This window comes from Aspergillus pseudoviridinutans (genome assembly GCF_018340605.1).
Source record: "Aspergillus pseudoviridinutans IFM 55266 DNA, scaffold_10, whole genome shotgun sequence".
Taxonomy (NCBI): domain Eukaryota; kingdom Fungi; phylum Ascomycota; class Eurotiomycetes; order Eurotiales; family Aspergillaceae; genus Aspergillus; species Aspergillus pseudoviridinutans.
Window position 1 is genome coordinate 394,159 of NW_025091290.1, and position 21,960 is coordinate 416,118.

General features: G+C 48.8%; 8 protein-coding genes across 8 annotated transcripts; 3 read left to right on the top strand and 5 right to left on the bottom strand.

Moving 5' to 3' along the window:
* Window positions 1–805: 805 nt before the first annotated feature.
* On the top strand, window positions 806–2,065 carry Asppvi_001904 (putative aminotransferase; the record flags this gene model as incomplete). Its single annotated transcript, XM_043307437.1, has 1 exon — window positions 806–2,065. The coding sequence occupies one exon, from the start codon at window positions 806–808 to the stop codon at window positions 2,063–2,065; it is 1,260 nt and encodes a 419-aa protein (XP_043163372.1).
* A 38-nt stretch (window positions 2,066–2,103) lies between these two features.
* Window positions 2,104–3,492, bottom strand: Asppvi_001905 (glycoside hydrolase family 76 protein; the record flags this gene model as incomplete). The annotated part of the gene is made up of 2 exons (XM_043307438.1): window positions 2,104–2,676; window positions 2,719–3,492. 2 exons carry the CDS (start codon window positions 3,490–3,492, stop codon window positions 2,104–2,106), a joined length of 1,347 nt encoding a protein of 448 aa, XP_043163373.1.
* A 3,530-nt stretch (window positions 3,493–7,022) lies between these two features.
* On the bottom strand, window positions 7,023–7,713 carry Asppvi_001906 (glycoside hydrolase family 11 protein; the record flags this gene model as incomplete). The annotated part of the gene is made up of 2 exons (XM_043307439.1): window positions 7,023–7,434; window positions 7,484–7,713. 2 exons carry the CDS (start codon window positions 7,711–7,713, stop codon window positions 7,023–7,025), a joined length of 642 nt encoding a protein of 213 aa, XP_043163374.1.
* A 372-nt stretch (window positions 7,714–8,085) lies between these two features.
* Asppvi_001907 (uncharacterized protein) lies at window positions 8,086–8,619 on the bottom strand (the record flags this gene model as incomplete). The annotated part of the gene is made up of 1 exon (XM_043307440.1): window positions 8,086–8,619. One exon carries the CDS (start codon window positions 8,617–8,619, stop codon window positions 8,086–8,088), a length of 534 nt encoding a protein of 177 aa, XP_043163375.1.
* A 1,072-nt stretch (window positions 8,620–9,691) lies between these two features.
* Asppvi_001908 (putative short-chain dehydrogenase) lies at window positions 9,692–10,768 on the top strand (the record flags this gene model as incomplete). Its single annotated transcript, XM_043307441.1, has 2 exons — window positions 9,692–10,599; window positions 10,657–10,768. 2 exons carry the CDS (start codon window positions 9,692–9,694, stop codon window positions 10,766–10,768), a joined length of 1,020 nt encoding a protein of 339 aa, XP_043163376.1.
* A 1,332-nt stretch (window positions 10,769–12,100) lies between these two features.
* Asppvi_001909 (nucleic acid/nucleotide deaminase domain-containing protein) lies at window positions 12,101–13,729 on the bottom strand (the record flags this gene model as incomplete). Its single annotated transcript, XM_043307442.1, has 2 exons — window positions 12,101–13,149; window positions 13,207–13,729. 2 exons carry the CDS (start codon window positions 13,727–13,729, stop codon window positions 12,101–12,103), a joined length of 1,572 nt encoding a protein of 523 aa, XP_043163377.1.
* A 2,510-nt stretch (window positions 13,730–16,239) lies between these two features.
* On the top strand, window positions 16,240–17,042 carry Asppvi_001910 (double-stranded RNA binding motif domain-containing protein; the record flags this gene model as incomplete). Its single annotated transcript, XM_043307443.1, has 3 exons — window positions 16,240–16,282; window positions 16,334–16,422; window positions 16,488–17,042. 3 exons carry the CDS (start codon window positions 16,240–16,242, stop codon window positions 17,040–17,042), a joined length of 687 nt encoding a protein of 228 aa, XP_043163378.1.
* A 1,029-nt stretch (window positions 17,043–18,071) lies between these two features.
* Window positions 18,072–20,796, bottom strand: Asppvi_001911 (dicer-like protein 2; the record flags this gene model as incomplete). Its single annotated transcript, XM_043307444.1, has 2 exons — window positions 18,072–20,580; window positions 20,633–20,796. 2 exons carry the CDS (start codon window positions 20,794–20,796, stop codon window positions 18,072–18,074), a joined length of 2,673 nt encoding a protein of 890 aa, XP_043163379.1.
* Between the last annotated feature and the right edge of the window lie 1,164 nt (window positions 20,797–21,960).

Genomic DNA, 21,960 nt, shown 5'->3' on the forward strand with positions numbered 1-21,960 from the left:
TCGCGACTCTGGATCTATACAGTAGCCAAGGGTAGATTCCTTATATTTTCTGCTAGAGTAGTGACAACGCGTTTAGAACAATATCTTTATCAAGAACTTCAAGCATAAAAACCTTCAGGTATAATGATCACCTATGACGTCATTTATATGAAGAGAAAACAAGTAAAACTTCAGTTCTAGCATCACTGGCAAGGGCCTTGGCATTGCTTCATGATAACCTAACAATGGCCAAGTTTGAGCTCTCCAAAACTGGGGCTCGGTTGCCTGTATACCCCGCCCAAATAGGGGGAGAAAATGCGCTGTTCCTTAAGGGAGAGCTGTTGGAGCGGCAGGTGAGGAGGTAAAAGCAGCGAGGGCGGAGACACAGGAGCGCTATACCGGAAAAGGAATGCACCTTGCTGTGTCAGCCAATGAGAGCCTGATGCGGCAGGACGGCTATGCAATGGAGCCGTTTTCGGTTAGAACAGCTCTATACCCCTCAGGTGCTATGCATAAAATGCCTTCTATTTCACTAGGTGCATTTCAGTGTATAACTAGATCCCTGGATACTCTGGAGATGCTTATTAAACAAGAATCAGACCTCTGTTAATATGAAATACTAGGTCACAAGACCTCTCGTAACACTTATGCCCATATTTCTGCTGAGCGGTCCGTGTGTTGTGGGGTAATAGCTGCGCTACTTGACCCACAGATACGAACTCAATTGACTCACTTCGCATCCTTTAAAAAAGTAATAATTCTTTCTCTTCTTCCTCTTCTTCCTCTTCCCTCTCCTTCTTCACCTCATCATCTCCCATCTATGAAAATGGCCCTCTCAACCCGCGCAAATGACGTCCTCCACGCCAACGAGACCAACATCATCTGGGAGGTCCTGGCCAACATGTACGACCCCGAAACCAACCCTGACGGTTACTACAGCGTCGGCGTAGCCGAGAACCTCCTAATGCACGAGTACCTCCTGGACCACATGCACCAGCACCTCCGCTTCACCTCCAAATCCCTGACCTACAATGACGGCGCATCCGGCTCCAAGCGTCTCAAAGCGGTCATGGCCCGCTTCCTGAACCGACGCCTCAACCCGGCTACCCCGCTCGAACCGCAGCATCTTATCCTCACCAACGGTGTCTCCGCGGCAGTCGAGCATCTCTCCTGGGCGCTGGCGGATAAAGGCGAGGGGATTCTCCTGGGAAGACCGTACTACGGCACCTTCCTCGCGGATATCTCGATGCGGTTCGGGACGGAGGTTGTGACTGTTCCGTTTGGAGGAGCTGATCCGCTCGGCGAAGACTGCGTGGACGCGTACCGACGCGCGCTGACCAGTTTCGAGCAGCAGACTGGAAAGAAGTGTCGTGCGCTGCTGCTGTGTCACCCGCATAATCCTCTCGGACGGTGTTACTCGCGCGATGTCATAGTTGCACTGATGCGGTTGTGCCAGGAGCACGGGATGCATTTTATCAGCGATGAGATATATGCGTTGTCCGTATGGGGCGGAGGAGAATTTGTCTCTGCGCTGAGTATTGACACCAAGGGAATCATCGATGCGGACCGGGTCCATGTTCTCTGGGGTATGAGCAAGGATTTTGGTGCGAATGGGCTGCGGTTGGGGGCGCTGATCAGCCAGGGGAATAAGGATGTGCGTGCGGCGGTGGACAGTGTCGCGCTGTACTCGTATGTGTCTGGGCCGGCGGACCATCTCGCAGCAAATGTTCTCGAGGACGATGCGTATACGGATGAGTATATCCGGTTGAACTGCGAAAAACTGAAAGAGGCGTATGACTATACAGTAGGATTCCTGACGCAGAACCAGATCCCGTACATGGCTGGAGCGAACGCGGGATTCTTTGTCTGGGTGGACCTGGGCACGCCGTATCTCCAGCGCCATCCTGAGGCGATCCATGAGGACGTCAGCGAGGTCATCATGCAGCGGTTGCTGAAGAACAAGGTGTATCTGGCCTCGGGGGCGTTGTTTGGGTCCGAGACGCCGGGATGGTTCCGCATTGTCTTTGCGCATCCGCAGGCGTACCTGGACGAAGCGTTGCGACGGATTATGGCTGCCCTTCAATAAATATCCATTGATTGATGTACACATCTACAGATTCAAAGCTATTCATAAAGGAGCCACCCGGTCGTTCCTATCACCAACAGCCCCAACATCCCCGTCATGAGCCCCGCCCCCGCGCGATCTATCCCGGTGATAGTCATCGTCAGCACGTGCGGCCGTGGATCGTGCGGCTCCATTCCGCCGCCAGGATCTCCAACTGAAGTTCCTCCGGTGGCATCCGTGACCGGTGGATCTACCCGGTCGATCAAGAGAGCCTGCATCACCTCCAGCGCACTCATCTGCAATCCCACATCCTGACTCCCATCCCATGCCCCCGTCGTCCATTTCAGTCCGCACGCAGCGCCATCCGGACCGCCAGTGCATGTCCTCGCGGCGGCTGCTGCTGACGCCCGCAGCCGTGGCATGACCCAGTCGTACGTGAAGGGCGCGACCTGCGTGGCCGCCGCCATCCAGCGGGCGAGAAAGCCTTTGAAGGTGCGCTGGTCGACCTGGCAGGTATTCACGAGTTCGCACGCCCGCTCGTACATCACCATGGCGGGGTCCTTGACGAAAAACACGTCGGTCGCCTGCAGGATATGCTTTGTCCTCGCCTCCCATTGGGGGTCGCCGTCCGTCTATCTCGTTAGCCACGCTCATCAGATAAGCGGGTGACTTACAAAATTGTACATGTTGGCCGCGCCCAGCAAATACACACCAGAGTTGTACGTCCACTCGATCCGATTAAAGTCCGAGCAGTTCAGCAGCACATCCGCCCCATCGTAAAACAGCCACTCTTCCGTGAGGAAGCCCACGTCCACCGTCCAGTCCCAGATCCGCTGCGCCCACTCCGCGTACGTGCTGTTGCCCGTGTACCGCGCCAGCCTTGCGGCCAGGTTGAAGAAACACCCGTTGGAAATGGTATTCTTGTAATTCCACCCGTTGTTAAAGCTGAAGATCTGCCACCGCAGCCCCCCGCCGCAGGTGTCTTTGTCCCACCGCGCCGCCTGCGTGTTGAACACCGCCTGCGCCATCGCCAGCCACCCGGGCCCGTGGTCGGGGCCTGGGTCTGGGAAGTTGCGCTCCGCAGCGGACATGGCTGCGAACGCCCAGAAGGCCTGGTCGTCGTTTCCCTCCGTTTTGGTTTGGTTCGTTGGCATGAATGTCCCTGTGTGCCCGGCCTGCCAGGTCAGGGCTTGTGTGGTGATTGCGTTCCAGGTACTGTCGCCCGTCAGGTACCAGTAGTCGATGAGTGCGTTGAACATCGCGCCGGCTTCCCACCAGTAGTATGGGGGTGGTAGGTTGCCCGGGTTGTCGCCGGGTTTCATCCCGGTATAGTGGGAGAGCATGTTGGCGGCGACATCATGGGCGGCTTTTTTGATGGAGGTGGTATCGTTGAGGTCTAAGGGGATGCTATATGCGGGGGAGATCAATAATAGCCATAGTAATTGCATGGTGATAGATTTTGGTGATCATGATCGGGTGTGAGAATCAAAATCAAAGTCTGGAAGAAGGAATTGATGATGTTGATGTCGCATTCCTTGTGTGGAATGTTATCCACAACACTGTTGCCCGACGATGTACTCGTTATCGATAACAGCATTTTTACGGAGTATTCATAATGATAGACCATTGAACTGTTTTTGCAGAAACTATACTATCTTGCATTTCTGATTTTGCTTACTGAGCCAGCCTGATCATGACTGGAGAGAAAATACATGCCCTGACGGCTAGCTAAGCAGACCTGGAGCCCTCTATATTGTCCCTGATCACTTCCTGATCATTGCCTGAACACATATGAGTGGGGTTAACTATTCACCCTTCGGGGTTCATCCGGTAATTCCCTACACTTCTCACAATTCTGAGAGCTACCTCGATGAGCTTGGAGCTGATGGTTAAACTCCGCCGTGCTGGATTTCCGGTCCCACTTGGCCCATTTCTTTTGAAACGATCGTATATCTCAACGTCGAAGGCGCGGCCTTTATAGCGGAAACAATCCTCAACGGCGTTGTGGAAGCGTGTTATTTGTCAGCTGGCTGGGATAAGTTGGGTGACACCCCCTTCCATTCGCAGAACCCCACGCTGTATAAGGCACTCATATCGGGAAATATTCACTTCAAACCTGACACATGGTAGTACTGTTCGGTCCTCAGGCTTGTGAGACTCAGGGTAGGCTTTTTGTAGGATACTAGAACTCGCGGTAATATCGACCGGAAAGGTCCTTGCCATTGAAGCGAAATGCAGAACTGGTATTGGGTTGTCCGGTTATTTTGGTAGGTATACAGTCCCCGATGCGACAGTGGCTTATGCTGCTAGAGTTCTATTGCAATAGAATTACACTGTTCTCCTTCATGAGCTCATTTTCAATACACACTCTTTCGAATGTGACTTGCTTATCTGGGGCTTGTGGTATCCTCTCCCTATCCAATTCACCCGAGGGATAATCAAGGTGCGTTTCCTCCGGTGATACTGATCCCTAGCCCATAAATTCAACAAGCTTCGCAACAAGATCCGAGGCCATTTCCCCATGGTCATCCAAAATACGCCGAAATCGAGTATTCTCAACTAGTGTTCTCGCCTCACATGAGATGTAGTGAATAACCAACTTCCTAAGGGAACAACATCCACCCGGCTCTTGTCTGCCTGTCTGCTCGTAGGTATATTCTAGCAGATCCAGGACGTGTGTTATAGTTCGCCCGTTAAGAGCAAAGTTGGAAAGGTCACGATGAAGTGACTTCAAGCACTGTTCTCTTAATGCGTCAACAAGATATCGTGTCGCGAACACATATATTTTTGCGTGGGCAAGAAGATCTGGATTGGGAGAGATTGTAGCCTCATCTCCAGCAAAGCGAAGACCTCTGAACTGACTCCACCGGCGTTCATATGGACTTAGAACGTAGATTGATTTCGCGTATTCGATCTCTAGCGGGGGTGAAGAGCAGAACTTCTTTCTTTGCGCTTTCTTGCTGAGGGTTGCCCACTCATAGGGAATCATAACTTGTGTTTTTGGCTCTGGTTCTGGTTCCTGTTCTGCTTCTGGTTCTGGTTCTGGTGCCAGCTCTGGTTCTGGTTCCGGCTCTGGTTCTGGTTCCGGCTCTGGTTCTGGCCACGGTTCTGATTCTTGTTGTGGATTGCTGTCATTCAATTGCACTCGATCTAAATTGGGTATAAGTAAGTCTTCCTGTGACACATTACCCAGGACTTACTCTCTGCACCAGAATAGCTATCATTGTCTTTGTCTTTGCGGCAAGGCGTAGTATAACTGCCCTTGTAACCAAACTCACAAAAAGCAATGAAAGTTTCCTCTTCCACATCATCTATAGTAGCAGTTCTGGATACCGCCTCTTTCATACAGCCATTGTTCATTAGAGCATCCAGAGGCGCCGATAAGTTATGAACAAGACCGCTGTGGATTGTCAACTTCTGTCGATCAGGTCCAATAAGAAAGTGAAATTCTGGAGATCGAATGAGTCTTCGGCTGTTAGTTAGCAACTGAATTTTTCATGAACGGTGATCGTACGCTTTGAAATTTTCCATTCTTAGTTATCTTCGACATAGCGATCTGTACAGCAGATATTGGCAACCTTGGTGCAAGCTGGGGGTTAGCCTGGGCCAAACAGCTCTTTGTATATCACGGTGAGTCTTCCTTCGTATGAATCTACCAGTAGGGATTTGCCACCTACCCATGCGAAGCCAACATAAGAGCCTGCAACGGCAACCGAATGAGGGTCAGCAGAATTGGGCAGAGGGGTTCGTTCTCTGCCGGAAAACACGCCTGATGGGACAGACGCATGCTACCCAAGACGGAGTAGCGGCGAGCCAATCATGTACGATACAACGCGGAAGCAGGGTGTAGACACGCCTGGAATGGATGAGCCTCGCATGTCCCATGATGTCCAGACTCCGTGGTACGAGTCGAGGCCATGTGGAACCATACGTCAAAAAAAATCCAGACTCTGATATCAGGTTGATTGGCAGAGTTGTTTTCTCACGGCATCCAATGAATGTTGATAGTGTGTTTGTTTTTGCTTGTTATGGTTGCCAGGGCTTTATCTCACTCACCTCTTTCCACTTCTCTTCGTCCTTTCGAACAGGCAATCGCTGTGTGATCATAAGTCGTGAATGCTCAAGTATAGCTAGCCTATATTTGTTTGAAATAGGCGGCATCTACCCATCCTAGTTACTGCAGGCTACTGCCATATTCGAAAACACATTCACCCTCACAAATTGTTTTCCCAGCCCTATCCTGGAACACGCTAGTCTATATTCGATTTAGTTGTAGATCTCCTTTTGCTTGAAATAGACCTTGCTTTTCCAATAAGGTAAGAACTGTAATTTACAGGAAACGAGAGGCGTGCAATCCTGCCCCACTGAAATGGCGTGTCTAAAGCAGGAGAAATTGGCTGGGTTCTTGGCGGGCACGTAAGTACCGTGGGCTTGGGTGGGCTTGGGTGGGCTTGGCGAAGTCTACCAAGAACCATCGACGATCCTCCAGGGACCAGAGCCAGACAAAACCACCATGGACTGTGAACGACTGATATGCATATCAGAGGCATGAGAAACGGAATCTGGCGACAGCTACATTAGGACCTTGTTGTTGGAGCCTGTTTCTTTTTCTATATTTTGTCATATTGAGGTCCATAACTTTTGGAATAATAGTCCCAGAGACATCGATCATATTGTGAACCGAAAGCTTGGGAGATTTATAGTCTTTTTTGTGTAGAAAAGGTAAACTAGGATAGGGATAAAAAGTGAGCTGGCCTACGGAATAAGGCTGTCTCTACCAAATATAGGGCGAATACTATTATAAAACACTTCAAAATCGGAGAAAACGAGAGTCCATTGCCTGTGTAAGTTGAAAACGCAGCCGCCTACAGCTCCGCCTCGCCACACCACATACGGTCTCGATATTTGAAACCGCCAAACCCCCAGCCCGATAATCACACCTCCTGAAAAGTGTTTCGACTACTAAGCCCCTCATCTCTTAAGAAGAGATCGTGACACTGGCGCTGCCAGCACCACTCCATGCCTCCACCGCCACGACCTGATAATTGAAGTTGCTGTTGCCGAACCCATGCTGCGCCCAGAAGTTGAAATGGTTGGCAACAGTCACCGTTCCAGATGTGCGCGTGCTCTCTCGAACGGAGAAGAACTGCGTGAACGTGCTCGTTCCCGTGATCGATGGCTGGTTGACCCGAGTGTCGGTGCAGACTTGGTAGGTGCCTCCATCAGAGGACACGCTACCAAGGCTTGTGGCCGAGCTCGAGCTGCAAGGGTTGTAATCGCCGTAGTCCTCGACGATGTAATATTCAGCCTGAGGAGAGTTGACCCAGCCGTACACAGCGAGGTAGGAGCCAGAGCCAGAGGCGCTGTAGGTGGCAGAGTAGGTGATAGACCTGATAAACGTTAGATCCTAGACCTATGTTAAATGATATAGTCACCCACTTAGAGGAACCAGTGCTCCAGCCCAAACCAACGACGAAATCGGAGCTGACTCCATCCTCCCAGTACATGGAATATGTTCCGGCACTCTCGTTGTAGGTGAAGTCACCAAGGTTGCCGTTGTAGTTCTGGACGTAGTTAATACCAGCACTTCGCGACACCAGAACAGGTTCGGTGGCAGGGGCGGCGAGTGCCGTGGCCAAGAGGCCTGCGAAAGCTGCAGTGACCTTCATGGTGATTGAAGAGAAATTGAATGCTGGTGAATGGATGTGTGTAGCTGGAAGAGAAGCCTCTGCTGGTCAATGTTGCTGTGAGTCCGTTCTACCTCTATTTATGTTCTGCGAAAATGACTATTTATCCTTTTTTCCTGTACGACGAAGCGGTTGGGATATGTGCATTTTGCCGCGTGACCTTCTAGTGGTTGAAGGAGTGAAGCTTGTTTTGAGCCTGTTTCGAGGGACAGCTCTATGGTTCTGGGTTCCGGTGCAGCTACTGGCCTCGGCACTGCAGTTGGCTAAAAGGACTGCAGTTGGCTAAAAGGGCTGCAGTTTGGTAACAGCTGGGTAAAAAGTGTGGAGGTGGGGAAGTGGGGAAGTGGGGATTCTTCACAGATTCCCTGCAGTCCTGGTTGGAATAACAGCCAAATCGTAGCAAAACAAATGATCCCGCTGCGTAAGTATATTGTCCAGGTCGCAGGCCACCAACCAATCACCGGCGGGCTCATCCTCAGGCAGTTTGAGCTCGGGGTTGCTCCTGTTCATTCCCTTTGCAAACAGCACCCTGGCATAGGGGGGATCAAACACGAATGTTGTCTCGCCAGTCACAGAGTTTTTCAATTCCGCCGTAGCCGAAATCTCGTCTATGGCAACGTACTCCTCCGGGTTCGGCACAGTTGCCTTCTCAATTTGTTCCTTCACGTGCTTTGCAGTCTCAGGATCGAACCGCGTGTCGATGAAGTTTAGCTTGTCTGGGCCGGCTGCTGCCATGTATGGAGTATCCGGCGCCACAACCTGGAGGCCATATCCTGTTTTGATAACCTTTGGTACATAGCTGCCCCGATGTTCCTCTTGGAAGGTTGGCGAGCCCTCGCATGGTTGGAATGGGTTCAGAAGCATGGGAATTAATAGTAGAAAGAACATTGTAGTATAGGGACAAGTTGACTATGTATTCTGTGTCATATGTTTGTGTTCACTTCTGCGTATGTTGTGTCCTTTAAATAACTGTTGAGGACTTAGTGGTCAGAGGCATATGATAGACAATTACTGGCGGCTTACCACGCGTTAAAAGTTGATATCAAGTTGACATTCGGTGAGCAACTATTGGCGCAACACAGACTCCATGGTTGAGGCAGGGATCTAAGGCGGGGGTGTTGATCTAACTGCAAAGGCGCCGTTGGTGTTCTGTGTATTTTCCATAGTGGATGGTCTGATGGTTGATGAAATCTGCTGTTGAATCGCAGGATATCCATACCTGCTAGTAGTGAGGGAACCAATTGAGCCGATTAATTCGACCAACTATGCTGGAAACGCAGTTAAGAGTATCTCATAGCCTGAAGGCTAGTGTTAGTATATACAATGTAATCATTCCAAATGGATCAGATTTACTAACTAAAAGCATGTGGCGGAGATGCATAGACACTATATTATCCTTCCTTAGTGCTAACACCTCTAAGAACAACAACCATGCAGAGGTAAGAATTACTAACCCTACATCATGCCATATGGAGGCTTCAACTTTTGTAGATAGAAAGTCTTTATCCTATATAAACTTCAGAGTGATAATGGTCGATATAATGCATCTTCAGCTCTAAATTACCTAGTAGACTGGGTAGTATCCCTAGTATCTAAATTTAATGACACCGGATACCGCGAGAAGGTAGTAATCCATCGTCCTAACTGCTTGACACAGGTCAGCCGGAATTAAATGCAACTTATCTCCGTGCTAGGGTTGTCTGATGGACTTAGCCTAACTTCTAACTCCGGAGGTCTTGAATTAGGAGATAGAAAAAGAAATAAAAAAAATAGGTGATAATGGCTGGGATACCCTGGTTCAGCGGAGAGGGATTCCTCCGTCGGATAGCAATTTCAGTCCTCACCTGGTCAATGTTCTCATGATGCAAGCAGCGAGGTGCTGGTACCTGAAATAAACAGCATTCTTAAGAGCTTACTAAATTTCAATCCTCTGCTCGATATCAAAGACATACAAGACAACATGAGTGGTTTATTCGGCCTTCTATTCACCAGACTGACTTTACCATCCCCCTCGGTTATCCAGGGGAAGACTATCCTCATCACCGGTGCGAACACCGGCCTCGGTCGAGAAGCTGCCAGACATGCGCTCGCCCTGGGCGCCAGTACGGTTATTTTGGGCGTTCGAACCCTGAGCAAGGGTGAAGATGCCAAAGCCAACATCGAAGCAAGCACTCGTTGCACCGACAAGGGAAAGGTACTTGTATGGCCGATCGATCTCGAATCATTTGCTAGCGTTCAAGCCTTCGCATCTCGAGTTCGCAAACACGTTGTCATAGACGGCGGCCGACTGGACATGGCTATCATGAACGCAGGAATTGCGTCGGTCGAGTACGCTGTTACCCGCGATGGGTGGGAGAGGGGTATCCAGGTCAATGTTTTATCAACCGCGCTCCTCAGTCTGGAGCTTTTGCCGCTGCTGCTGCGAACAAAAGAGCGAGATCCATCAGCACAACCGCATCTGACCCTTCTTACGAGCGATATCCACAAGTCAATCAAATTTGCCGAGCGGAATGAGAATCACATTCTTACCGCCCTGAATGACGAAGAGCAGTGGAAGAAATCCCAGGCTGCGGGCGGAGCTACCGAGCGCTACGGCGTCACTAAGCTCATGGATCTCTTCATTACCATAGAAATAGCTCGACTTGTGCCTCGTGATGAGTCGGGAAACCCCACTGTCATTGTCAACGCCGTGGCACCGGGATTCTGCAAATCGGATCTCCTGACTAGGGAGAAGGCGCCGTGGATTCTGAAGCTGATCCAAGCTTTGATTGCTAGGACAGTGGAAGAGGGCAGCAAAACATTACTGCATGCAGCAACCCAGGGAGTGGAGACTCATGGGAAGTCGTTGGAGAATCAGGTTATCGCAGAGTTAGTCGTCCGGTCTGTTCTGTCACTGACAGTTCGCGTCGCTGATATGTGTTTTAGTCCCGGAAAAGTTGTCACAAGCCCCGGGGCGGCAGCTGTGAGGGAGAAGGTGTGGGCAGAGATCACTGCAGTCTTGCATAATGTTGATCCTCAGGTTCGAACTGAGTACTAAGCACTTAAGGTGGTGTGCTTCAGTTTGCGAAATCCAAGATTGTGAACCACATTGTATTGTCTACTATCTCAATTAAAACCAGGGGTTTTCGTCCTATTAACTTCAGACATTTTTGTAAATCTTTCAAAGAATTTGAGTAGACATAATACGATAATGGCGGCCTCTCAGGAATGATTTCTATCTACCTATTTAAACTTAAGGCGTTAGTCAACTACAGTGCTTCCCGGTGGCAAGCACCTTGCCGGTCAAACAGTGGCGACTGCAACGACAGTCTCATCCATAAGAGCTTTTCCTGTTTGTCTCCTGAGGAGACCATCCAATAGACCGTAGACGAGCAGCTCTGCTGCAACAGCTCGCCCTCCATAGAAGGCCAGCGTAGGGATCGATCTCAGTCGCCTGAGGGACAGGCAACTCATCGATGGCGTCGGTGTCCAGTTTACCAAGCTGCTGGAGCTTCGTCGACACAGCCTGGGCCTGCTCTCTGAAGCCCACTTCTCCAGTTTGGACAAGTAATACCCGTCCTGTTCAACTCTCTATCCGAAGAGCCACTGATGACCTTGTCCAGTGTGAAGACGATGGCCGAAGCGACATCTCGTACAGAGCAAAACTCCACACATTCTCGCCCTTCTCGACAACAAAACCTTTTTCACATCGAGGACTGTCTTAAAGTATCCGTGGCTAAGGTCTCCTTCTTCCATGGTCCCGAACCATTCCCATGATTTGGCAAGAGCTCAAAATGATTGTTTTGACGCCCATTTCGTCCGGAGCCCGAAGGATGCTCTGGTCTAGCGCAGCGTGTTCCCGACCTGGTCCAAAGGACACGATTTCCGCATTGTCATCCGCATCATCAGCATGGCCCAGATCGGGGACTGGCTGGGTCAATGAGACAGGTGATTCCGGAGACGTGGATCAACGTGTCCCTGTCTGGCACCGTGCCATGTCGTTGGACTATGACAGTCTCTTGTTATCTCCTCCATTGAAAATCGTTGGCCGGTTTTCTCGACCCTGACTGGAGAACAGATAAGATATGTCAACCTCGTCACAGACAACGCCCTCTGTAGCACACCCCGTTCCTCATAGCCTTAATTATGAAAGGCCGTTTCTCAGGCTATTCAGATCTCTGAATCTCTGCTAACTCTGGCTTATCTGACCTAGAACCCTCACTCGAGGATCCCTACTAACAGATCGCTCTCTACCAACGGATCCCTACCACGATGCCTGTCAGTGGATACCAGAGTTATAAGCTATAGATCTAAATCTTGGCCCTTTGGACGTTTGGGACCTTTGATATAAGTGGAATTCAAGTGCTTCAATGTCCTTAGAAGAATAGCTCTAGACCTCCACTCCCCCATCGCTATCGTATTCAGCTCCAACCCCATCAGACACTGCAGTATCCGCGCTAGAACGCGAGTAAGTGCTAGAGGCACTACTGGCACTGCTGACTGGCTTGGGGACAACGACGAATTGGAAGTCGGGGTCGATTTGCTGTCGAAGCTCTTGGAAAGATAAAGAGCCCATGTCGGCCTCTAGCCCTGTCTGGATCTCAAACGTGGTCGAAGTTCCTCCTGCAGTTGAGTCAGGGTATCCCTTCAACTTGCCCACGCCATTTTCAATGTCATTTTTCAACTCCGTTCGCACAAAATCTGTCATATTCCTAAGAATCTGTTCTTGGTTTCTGAAACGGGTGGCAGCGTTAGGTTCACTTTCCCTAACATCGGGAAGGCGCCACTTCATATACAGCTTCTGGTGTGATGGAGGGAGTGTATAGCGACCTGGGTGATTGCGGATGTACTGATAGCAAAGATAACAGGCAGGCTTGCTGCATCCAATGTATTTATCAGCATTGTTCAGAAAGTCCCCACCGGTCTTTTCAAAATGATCGAGAAGCAGTATCTCAGCATGCACAATGGTTTTACCCGAAAGATGATCCTCAGTCAACAACTTGTCCAATTTGTTTGGGTCGTAAATCGTTCGCAGACGGGCCATAAACTTCTGCTTCTTTGCTGGGTCCCCGAACATCCGATTGCTAATACCATCAATGTTGTACTTGCGGCGCGACAAGGGAAGGGGAACCTCTGGAGACCCAGGAATCCTCTCGACCCTCATCCCACGCGCAAAATCCGAACGTAAAACCATCGTGCCTTCCACTATCCGTTTGCTCATGACCACATGCTTCCCAAGCTTATTGAGCAACTTAAAGAGCCGCTCGAATGCTTGGGGTTCATGTGATTCCATAGCTAAGTGCCGGAGGACCTCGAAAGTACGTCGTTCGTTGTGACATCTGGCGGCCAAGCTCTCCATATCCGCTTCCTGGAGTTGTAAACAATCTCTGTGTAGGTTCTGGGACAGCCACTGTTTGAAATTGGCGATCTCATGGTTACCTAAGTATTATTAAGATGAGACGCATTCACTCAACATACACTGCAAGACTAACATACCTTCATACCGCCCATTGGAGAGCTTGCCCATTACTGCAGGAGCTGCTTTGTTCGCAATTGCCCGGTAATACGTATAGATCTTGGGAGCATTGAAGCGTAACACTTTGCTCGTCAAAAGTCGCAGGGCCGCTTTGCCATCCTCACTGCTCAGTTGAGCCGATGGGTTTCTTGCCAGCCATTGGACAATTATCAAGATATCGTGAACGAATCTGACAACTGAATCCTCTACATCTTTGTTGGCTGCCAACAAAACCACTATTTCTTCAGGTCTCTTTTCCAACGCGACCGCAGTAACATAAGCAGGTTCCTTCTTGTATGCGCAGGCGTAGGCAAGTGCATCCACGAAGGACCTATGACTCTTTATAGCGTTGAAACCAGAATCATCCTGCGGTATATTGAAGGGCTTGATGCGGCTGCCTCTAACTTCCCCCAAAGTCATGAGTAGCGAAAGAGGTTCATATAGAAGTCGGAGCCGGGGTATCGGATGCGACATTAAAGGGTCGCCTGGAGGATCTTGGTCCATTTTCGCAACTGAAATGGCTAAGCGGTCTTGCTTGGTAACAAAAGCTCCCTGGGCTGAAAACAAAAAGAGAGATGATAGAGATGATACGCTGGAAACGGGATGAGACATGGTAGATATAGATGATGCTCATGGGAAGTCGTTGAGGCACAGCCAAAATAAGTTCAGCCTTGCATCAGATAATTCGTTTAGGGGTAACAAGGAGCAAGGACCCTGGCACAATTGGGTGGGATTGTCTCTAGGCAGCTCAGATTTACCAACCCTTGGTTGCTTGTGCGTACATACGTGAGTGTTTAGTATCTTTAGTCTGGTCTGGTTGTCCGGCATTGTGGTATTTTTTGGGCAGCCTTGCATCTTACATCATGCAGCAGTGTCAAAAAGAAGCATAATATGAAGATGAAAAGCATGTAGAAGGCTCTCATTAGAAATCTCCTACCTGTACATTGGAAAAGAAGAGCGGGGTTGAACGACCACGATATTTCACCATCGTCCCCTCAAGTCATCAATCCGTGTTACTGCCCTATCACACGTAAAATGTTCATTTTGCTGCTAAGGTTACTGTTTCTCCATTTCTAGCCAAGGCACTATTGGGATACTATGGAGTACTGAACAGTCGCCCATCCGCAGTGGGGCAAATCCTGGAATTAGATATTCAAAAGAATGGAGGAGGAATTTTGTCCATGGCAATCCTTCCCGTACAAGAACCTCTATACGGACCCTTGCTTTCTGACTCACCCGCAGGATTGAACCCACGTTAGTGTAAATTTTGAGAAACAATAAGAATCGTGCCAATACTTGGGCCAATTCCATTGACTACCACGATTAACACGTCATTGATAGATGCGTGAGTCACCTATCTGCAAATATGCTCTTCAATGGCTTCGGCACAATCACCATAGAGAAACTCTGTACCAGGCTTAGCATGAGTCATACCGAGTAGATTGCAAGTGCACGGATCAGGATAAGAAATACGGTTGTATATTGAGGCATAAGAAGGCTGCGTGCCGAGACTACCAAAACAAGACCCCTAAGCTTAGATCCCTGAACTTCATGTATCACAATTGTAGTATAGTTTACTAGGCAAAACTTGCTCGCATCGAATGTTCAGCTTGCTGATTGGGTTTCGAACCTAGCCTGTTGTGTGAATGAGGCTAATAGTTTATATCGCCCTCCCTCAGTCGCTCCAGCATGGAGAAGGCCCGTGTTCTTCAGTTGCATTAGTGGATACTGGTGGGTTTCAGAACGCGGCGCTGACAGATAGGGAAAACGCGAGGCTGTCGAATAGGGCAAGAACGCCAGTCGAGGAGGGCGGCGGATCGATAACACTCGAGCGAGTCTAAATACTTTAGCGGCGAATATACGCAGGCTACCCACAGGTTCKATTGACGATATCATTCGTTCGTATATACCATGGCCAGTCGGGCCGGCTGGCGATCGCCTTACTCAAAGTGGAGTCCCAGGACAGGACGCTCGAGGCAGATGAGATTGCTGGCATCTACCACCACCCATTACTACGCCGGGAAGACTGAACTGGATGAACTCAAGCTGCCGCAGAATGAAACCAAGAGAAAGGCGGCAACGATGTTCGATCCACTAACATCATCGATGGAGCGTGAAATCCATGGTGGCCGAACACTGCCACCGCGAAGGACTACAAGCACGACATCTTCATACACACGAACTGATACCTTAGAAGCCCCATGGACCTTGAACACGAGCGTGACATTGGCGTCAGCATCCAACCGGAAGAAGTGTCCGGGGCATGGTGGCTAACCCCAACATGCAGGCTCCCTCGTTTCCTAAGAGGTCTGTCGAGGGGAGGAAGATGTATCAAATGTGGCGGGCACCTCGCGGCCAGCTGGCAACCAGAGAGGTCTGAGCGTTGCGAAGCGAGCGCAAGCCATGTAACAACTTGTGCCCTTTTCTATTGGCTAGAACCACGGCCAAGATAGCCTTGCTCGCAGGTTAACTAACCAGTAGCGCTCAGCACTAAAGATATGCATGCTGTGGACGACTGCTTCCGCATTATGGAGCGGAACATCTGCATAATGCCCGCGTCTACCTCCACTTTTCATGCCCCGTACAGCTAGATGGTTTGTGCTTGTCGTGTACCTCCAGGGATCTTGGCATATGAATTTAGCAAAAGCCATAACTGATAGAGTGACTTCTCCAGCCCGATTATGAAGGTTGGGCTCCCTTGACCCACTCCCACTCCTTAGGCCATAGCCAAAGCTGCGACGTGTCCATGACAGTCAAAGAAAATGAATCAACACACTTAACCTACGAAATGATGATGATAGGTACTAGCGCACTCTACATGCATACATCAGATAGAAATGACTACAAGGGTGTTTGGCCGAGTATGACATAGGATTGGAACAGCGTCTAGATAAATACTCAGACACCATTCCGCGCAAGCATTAGAGCAGGAGTTATATTGAAAGAAAGAAGTATATGCATTTACCAAAAGAAGATTGATCAGCTTGAACTTATACATCTTTATTATTGTCAAGATGTCACCGAGGCTAGTGCAACCGGACTGCTACACCAATACCGGTAGATATAGTCAGGCAGCTGTGGAATAATAGTTACTGATCTGTACTTCAGATTATGAGATTGGCAAGCGGCTCTTCAACGTTTATATGGCATTAATGATGGTTCAATCCTCGCCTGGCGGCAGAACAGGTGAATCCTTAGTATGTTTGCATTCTTCGTTCTTCTCATCGCAAATCTGAATCATGGATCGCTGACGCTGCTCCAGGTTGAAGCAGACCGCTTCATCGAGTCGAAGGCCTTTAATTTCGAGGCAGCGATGGCAGCCATAAAGGGCTTGAATCTAGATTTACCCCGCACGGACATAATCAATGATGAGAGCGTTGAAGACTACATTTACAAGATTCTCGGATTCGTCAGATTGGCCAACAACAGGGAAGACTTTATTCTTCTGTTGGCAAAACTCCAATTGCAAATCCCAACTTGTTCAGCCGACACAGGAATATCTGCAACTGCCTATCAACAGTCAACGTTGGAGGAAAGGGCAGGGCGTTATATCAGTCTTGCGCCTACCCAGTGTTCTTCTAACTCAAACCAGGGCCCTGAAATCTGGAAATATACGTCTCTTTTATGGGAGGAAGCCGTAAATCACGGTGTGACGCCCGATATCAAAGAAACTTGCCTCAGCAGTTATCCACCCAAGTTTCGAATCACTATTTCTTGCATGGGAGCACAATCTTCGGGTGAGGGCAAAACCAAGAAGCTGGCGAAACACATTGCAGCAAAAGGTATTTGCCAAAAGCTTGGGCTCCAGCCATGTTGATGGTGAAGGCAAATTCAATACATGTCTGTATGGAATACAGCACCCATGAGATTACGCTTCTGTATCAATGCAAGCGTCGCACGAAGTCATAAAAAGTCTCACATACGATTTGTTCCCTCCATATAAGCATCAACAAGATATCCGTAGAGCTATAGAAGAACTAGGTTTGGATCAGATGCAGTCTCATGACTATAATACTATGTATGTTGTCCGGCGGCCTTATTAAAGTAACCACATAGCAACTCTGTCGGTTTCAGATGATTACTGGGTAAGATAAGAAGCAAGGCATATAGATTCAGACAAACAAAAAGGTTCTCGAACACGTGAAACTACACCCACACTAATACGAGGGGCCTCTACGTAGGGAGTAGCACCCTGAGGGACGAGATGCGTGGCCGCGGGGAATCACGGCCAGCAGAAAGGCATGGAAGAGATGACAGAGGGTCATATAGCCAATCTACCACGGCAGTAATAGACACCTAATCCCATATGTACCCGTTGAATTAGAAATCCTGCAGCGTAGAATCTTGATTATCCATGCAGCCTTTACGAAATACCTCATAGATCATCCCTGGAGCCCGTTTTCCGAACGGCATCCTCTCGGCCCTCATGTGGTACCTGATTCGAAGATACCTCGTAAGAGGACTCACGAAGGACTATTAGAAGTTTTCTTAAAAAGCTTGTTGGAGATTTTCTGGGAGCCTATGATACACCATCACTGTCAACACTACGGATATCTTCCAGTAGCCCCACGCACAAATATGTATTATGCCTTGGGCATTAGACAGAAAGCTTCAAAAGCGGTGAAGATTCTGCTTGTTATAAGGCCAAGCCTAATCTAATTACGCAAGGAAAGTATGGAATCGGCGTGAGAGTAACAGACGCCTATGTGTAGGTAGTCTGGCCGGTGTGGTCGTAGCTCCTGCCTTTAGAGTTTACGAGGAAAACATTAATAGGAAAGTAACCAAGAACAGAGATTGTTTCTAACCAAGCGGGCTAAGTGATCCGATAGTATAGTTGTCATTAAAACTACGATGTCTCGGAGGTAGCCAACCCCTTGCGCAGGAGACGGACAGCCGTTTCAGCTGCCTGCGCTGTGATTGCGACAGGATTTGTTTGGCCTTCTACCGAGGTAATTTCACAGCAATCAGCCAGAACACAACAACGCAGTGTCGTGGACTTTTCTTCGTCAACGCAGATTCGATAAGAAATTTTGCGTCCCGAAAGAATGGCCTGTAGAGTGTCTTTTGGGTGGTCTGTCGTAATTCCATGGGAGATGAAATGCTCCAAAAGCGGCAGGATTCCGAGTTTCTCTGCCAGGGCCTCACAGGACGCTAGGGTTGCTTGGGAATCGATATAGACAGCACCAAAAATGCTCTGAATGGTATCAGACAACACTTGCATGTCCCCAAGCGCGCTCAGCCGCACCCATGGGTATAATCGCTGCTCCAATAGTCCATGCTTGATAGCATTTACCTGCTCGGACGCATTTTGGACAAAGGCTGATAATTTGGTAGGCAATGCATCGCTATGCGAGCGCAGAAAATCCCAGAGCCTGACTGAACATGTCCTCACGGTTACATGAGCCTTGTTCTCATCATCAACATAAACATGATTTTGCTCCCTTTCTTGATGGAATGTGATTGCTACGAAGGTCAAAAATGTGTTGTTGGTGAACGCCGATTTCAAGGACTGCATCCTTTTTGGATTCATCAGTTCATCCCGTCGATGCAGGTAGCTCACGACAACCCACTCTAGCACGCTGGCTCCGAGAAATGAGAGCCGCCGATATGATGTTGTTTCAGAGAGACCAGTGCAAGAAGGATGCGTCATGCTTTCCACAGCCAGGCTTTTGTCGGTAAAACTGTATCCAAGAAGTTGTTCCATGTCGATCACTGCTGTTGGAGCGACTGCATTGGTCGGTCTCGTCCTTGAATAAGTACCATCATGTAAAGATGACGCATTCCAGGACTTGACTTTGGGAACCGTCACTGATATGCATGTAGCAGCCTGGTCCATTCCACTATCTAAGAAGGCAGCCCCAACAAGTGCTTTGGTCATATCCGCCAGTGTAGCCGCACCGATATGTCGCTGCTTGGCTCCATTGCTGACGGGTTCTAACCCTGACACGAATGACGGCATCCATCGTTTCCCGTTGAGCTGATTGGTTATGAGGAATTCTCCCAGCCCAGATTGATATGCAGCATGTGCAAGCCCTGCATCAGACAGAATCTTCTGCTTTAGCAATGACAAAAGACCTTCATGCCACAAATGATGGTGCAAAAACAGTTGCATTGCTAGGAGATACTTGATAATTGCATCACCAATAAAGGCCATTGAGCGGAACTTGGCCTGATGCTCAATACTCGTAGGCCTGATAGCAATGGCTAGTAAATCAATCCGTTGAAAGTTCGTCGCCGAACCTAGAAATAATCGGTGTCGTAATTTTTGCGCTGTCAGATATACCCCCACCTCATGAGATATGCTTGGTGTAAGAAGAGCGGCCAGGGCAAACATAGAAGGGAGCTTGTCAACCGAGAAATCTCGCACAGACATGACCTTGACATTGGCTTTAAGGTCAAACTTTGGTTCGGCTTTCTTTGATTTCTTAGCAGCCATATTTCCTTTATGGAGGAAGTTTCGACGTCTGGTCATATGCTTGATCTTGGCTTCGACGGACAAAGTGGACTGGGGGTCATCGGATACGAAGTACTCTCCTTCTACCCACGACTCTATTACAAGTGGTCGACAGGGTTTCGTAGTATTGCGTAGCAGTCCATGAGCACTCGGCGTAACATGCTTTGCCAGAAGCTTGGTCAAGCTGACTGTCCCCGAATACCTCTCGAGAAAGTCTATTATCGTCTTCTCTTCAGGTTCTGGGACAAGAAGAAACACGTAGTCCATATTTTCGCTAGAACACCGGTCTCGGTATACCGATTGGAAGATCAGGTTTGTCACCTGCTGGCAAAGTGCAACATCTGTAGTGATTGGATGCCCTGGCGTGAGAATGGCCGTATATGTCGTGCAACAATCAATAAACAAGGGAATGCGAATTGTTGTGTCAAGCCGAGTGGGAAGGATCATATGTAGATTGATTTCATCCTCTTCTGGCCTTATTATCCGCAGCTTATGAGAATACAGCTGACTGTCAAGGTTCCATAGATGAGCAATGTCGTGCCAAGGATCCAGCTGTTTTTGAATACTGTAGTGAGACCGAGGCAAAAGATTTCTATCTAAAATGTCTGAGACCTGAGTCGGAAGTAGGTGATCATTGACAAGACCAGCCCGGAAAAGAGCTTCGTACGCTTTCAGTGCTGCGTCCTCCCTTGCGTACTTTGCTCTTGACCAACTTCTTGAACTAGCAAATGTCTGTAGGGTAGGGTCGAGATTGCTAGGCAATCTGACCACTGCCTTGACTCGGCCGCAATCATTGGGCTCAAAAGTGAACAGGGGCTTGTTGCTGACATACGGCTGAGCGGGTAACTTAGAGCAAAAGTTATACAAATGGCTGATCGCTTCCCGCATTGTCAATTGAGCCCTAACAAAGTCAGGATTTTTTGATAATGAGAATATAGTGCAACTGTACCTACCCGGTACTGTCAATATGAAGAGAGAGCGAACTTCGCGTGTACTTATCAAAGTCCATCTCATTGGCTGGTATTTGTCTTCGCTCAGCATCCTGGAATCTTTGAACTAGCTCAGTTTCCTCCGTCTCGAGTCGTTTCAAGTCTCTTATGCCGCTTTCGTCTTCCATTATGATAATAAACTGAGCATTCTCCCTTCGTGCCCGTCCTCGGCGCTGAATGAAGGATTTCAAGTTTAGAGGACAGTTGAAGTTCAGCACTACATTACACGCTGGTATATCAATGCCTTCTTCCAGAGCATCGGTGGTTATGATTAGGTTTACAGAGCCTTGGCGGAATTTCTCCAGCGTTTCCGTCTGATTTCGGATGTCATGTAGATCTCCAAGCTCTGTTTTGCTGTGCTGTATCGTTGACATACCAATGAATGTACCACAACGAAATAGGTGGCTCGTACGTGGATGGTTTTCTATCAGCCATCTCAATGCAAGTACAGTCGCTCGCTGAGTGACAAATACCAGACCACAAAATGCTTTGCTGTATGCTTCTGAAAGTTCGTCCAATAAACACCGACACATTGGTGAGATGGCTTCTGGTTGCATCGCCGGGATACAATCCTGCAATTCGCCCAATTTAGTAAGCGTTTCCATTGCGTAGTCTTTCCCACGACTGGAAACGTTGGTCTTCTCAGCGCCCATTCGCATGCCTTCTTTGAAATGCATGATCGATTTTTGCATGTACACTGTGGCGGCCCAATTCCCAAGCTCCTGGTTAACCATTTCTGAATATCGTATGAAGCGTGCGATTTGTTTTGATTCCTTGCTCTTCATTTTCAGCGAACTTGGCACTCCATTTTCAGAGGACAACAAGCCACATAACTTTTCCAGTATTGGTGGCTTGGTCGTACTCTTGGGAACTGTATGAGAAGGTAGGCGCGGCAAAATGAGAGCACGGTTAGTGAATTGCAGGAGCTGCGCATAGTACTGGCGAGGGGTCTTGCATATACTGCACAGGTTTCTTTCCACTTTCCTTGAGAATGATAAATCAGAACACATGAATAGGATGCATTGAAATGACAGCTAATACATACTGCAGAGCAGACAAGTCGGATAGGATAGGAGAAGCAGTGAGACCCAGTATCTTCGGTAGATTCGTTACACCCTGTTGGTGTTGTTTGTGATAGAAGACCTGCATTATCTTATTCGCAACGTGATCCTTTGTACAGTGATGGGCTAACTGTGATGTCAGTTCTTGTTCAATACTTGAATAAGTTTTTCTCCCTCAGACTTGCCTTCATCGAATATGAGTAAAGACAGTTTGCCCATCTTGACAAACCC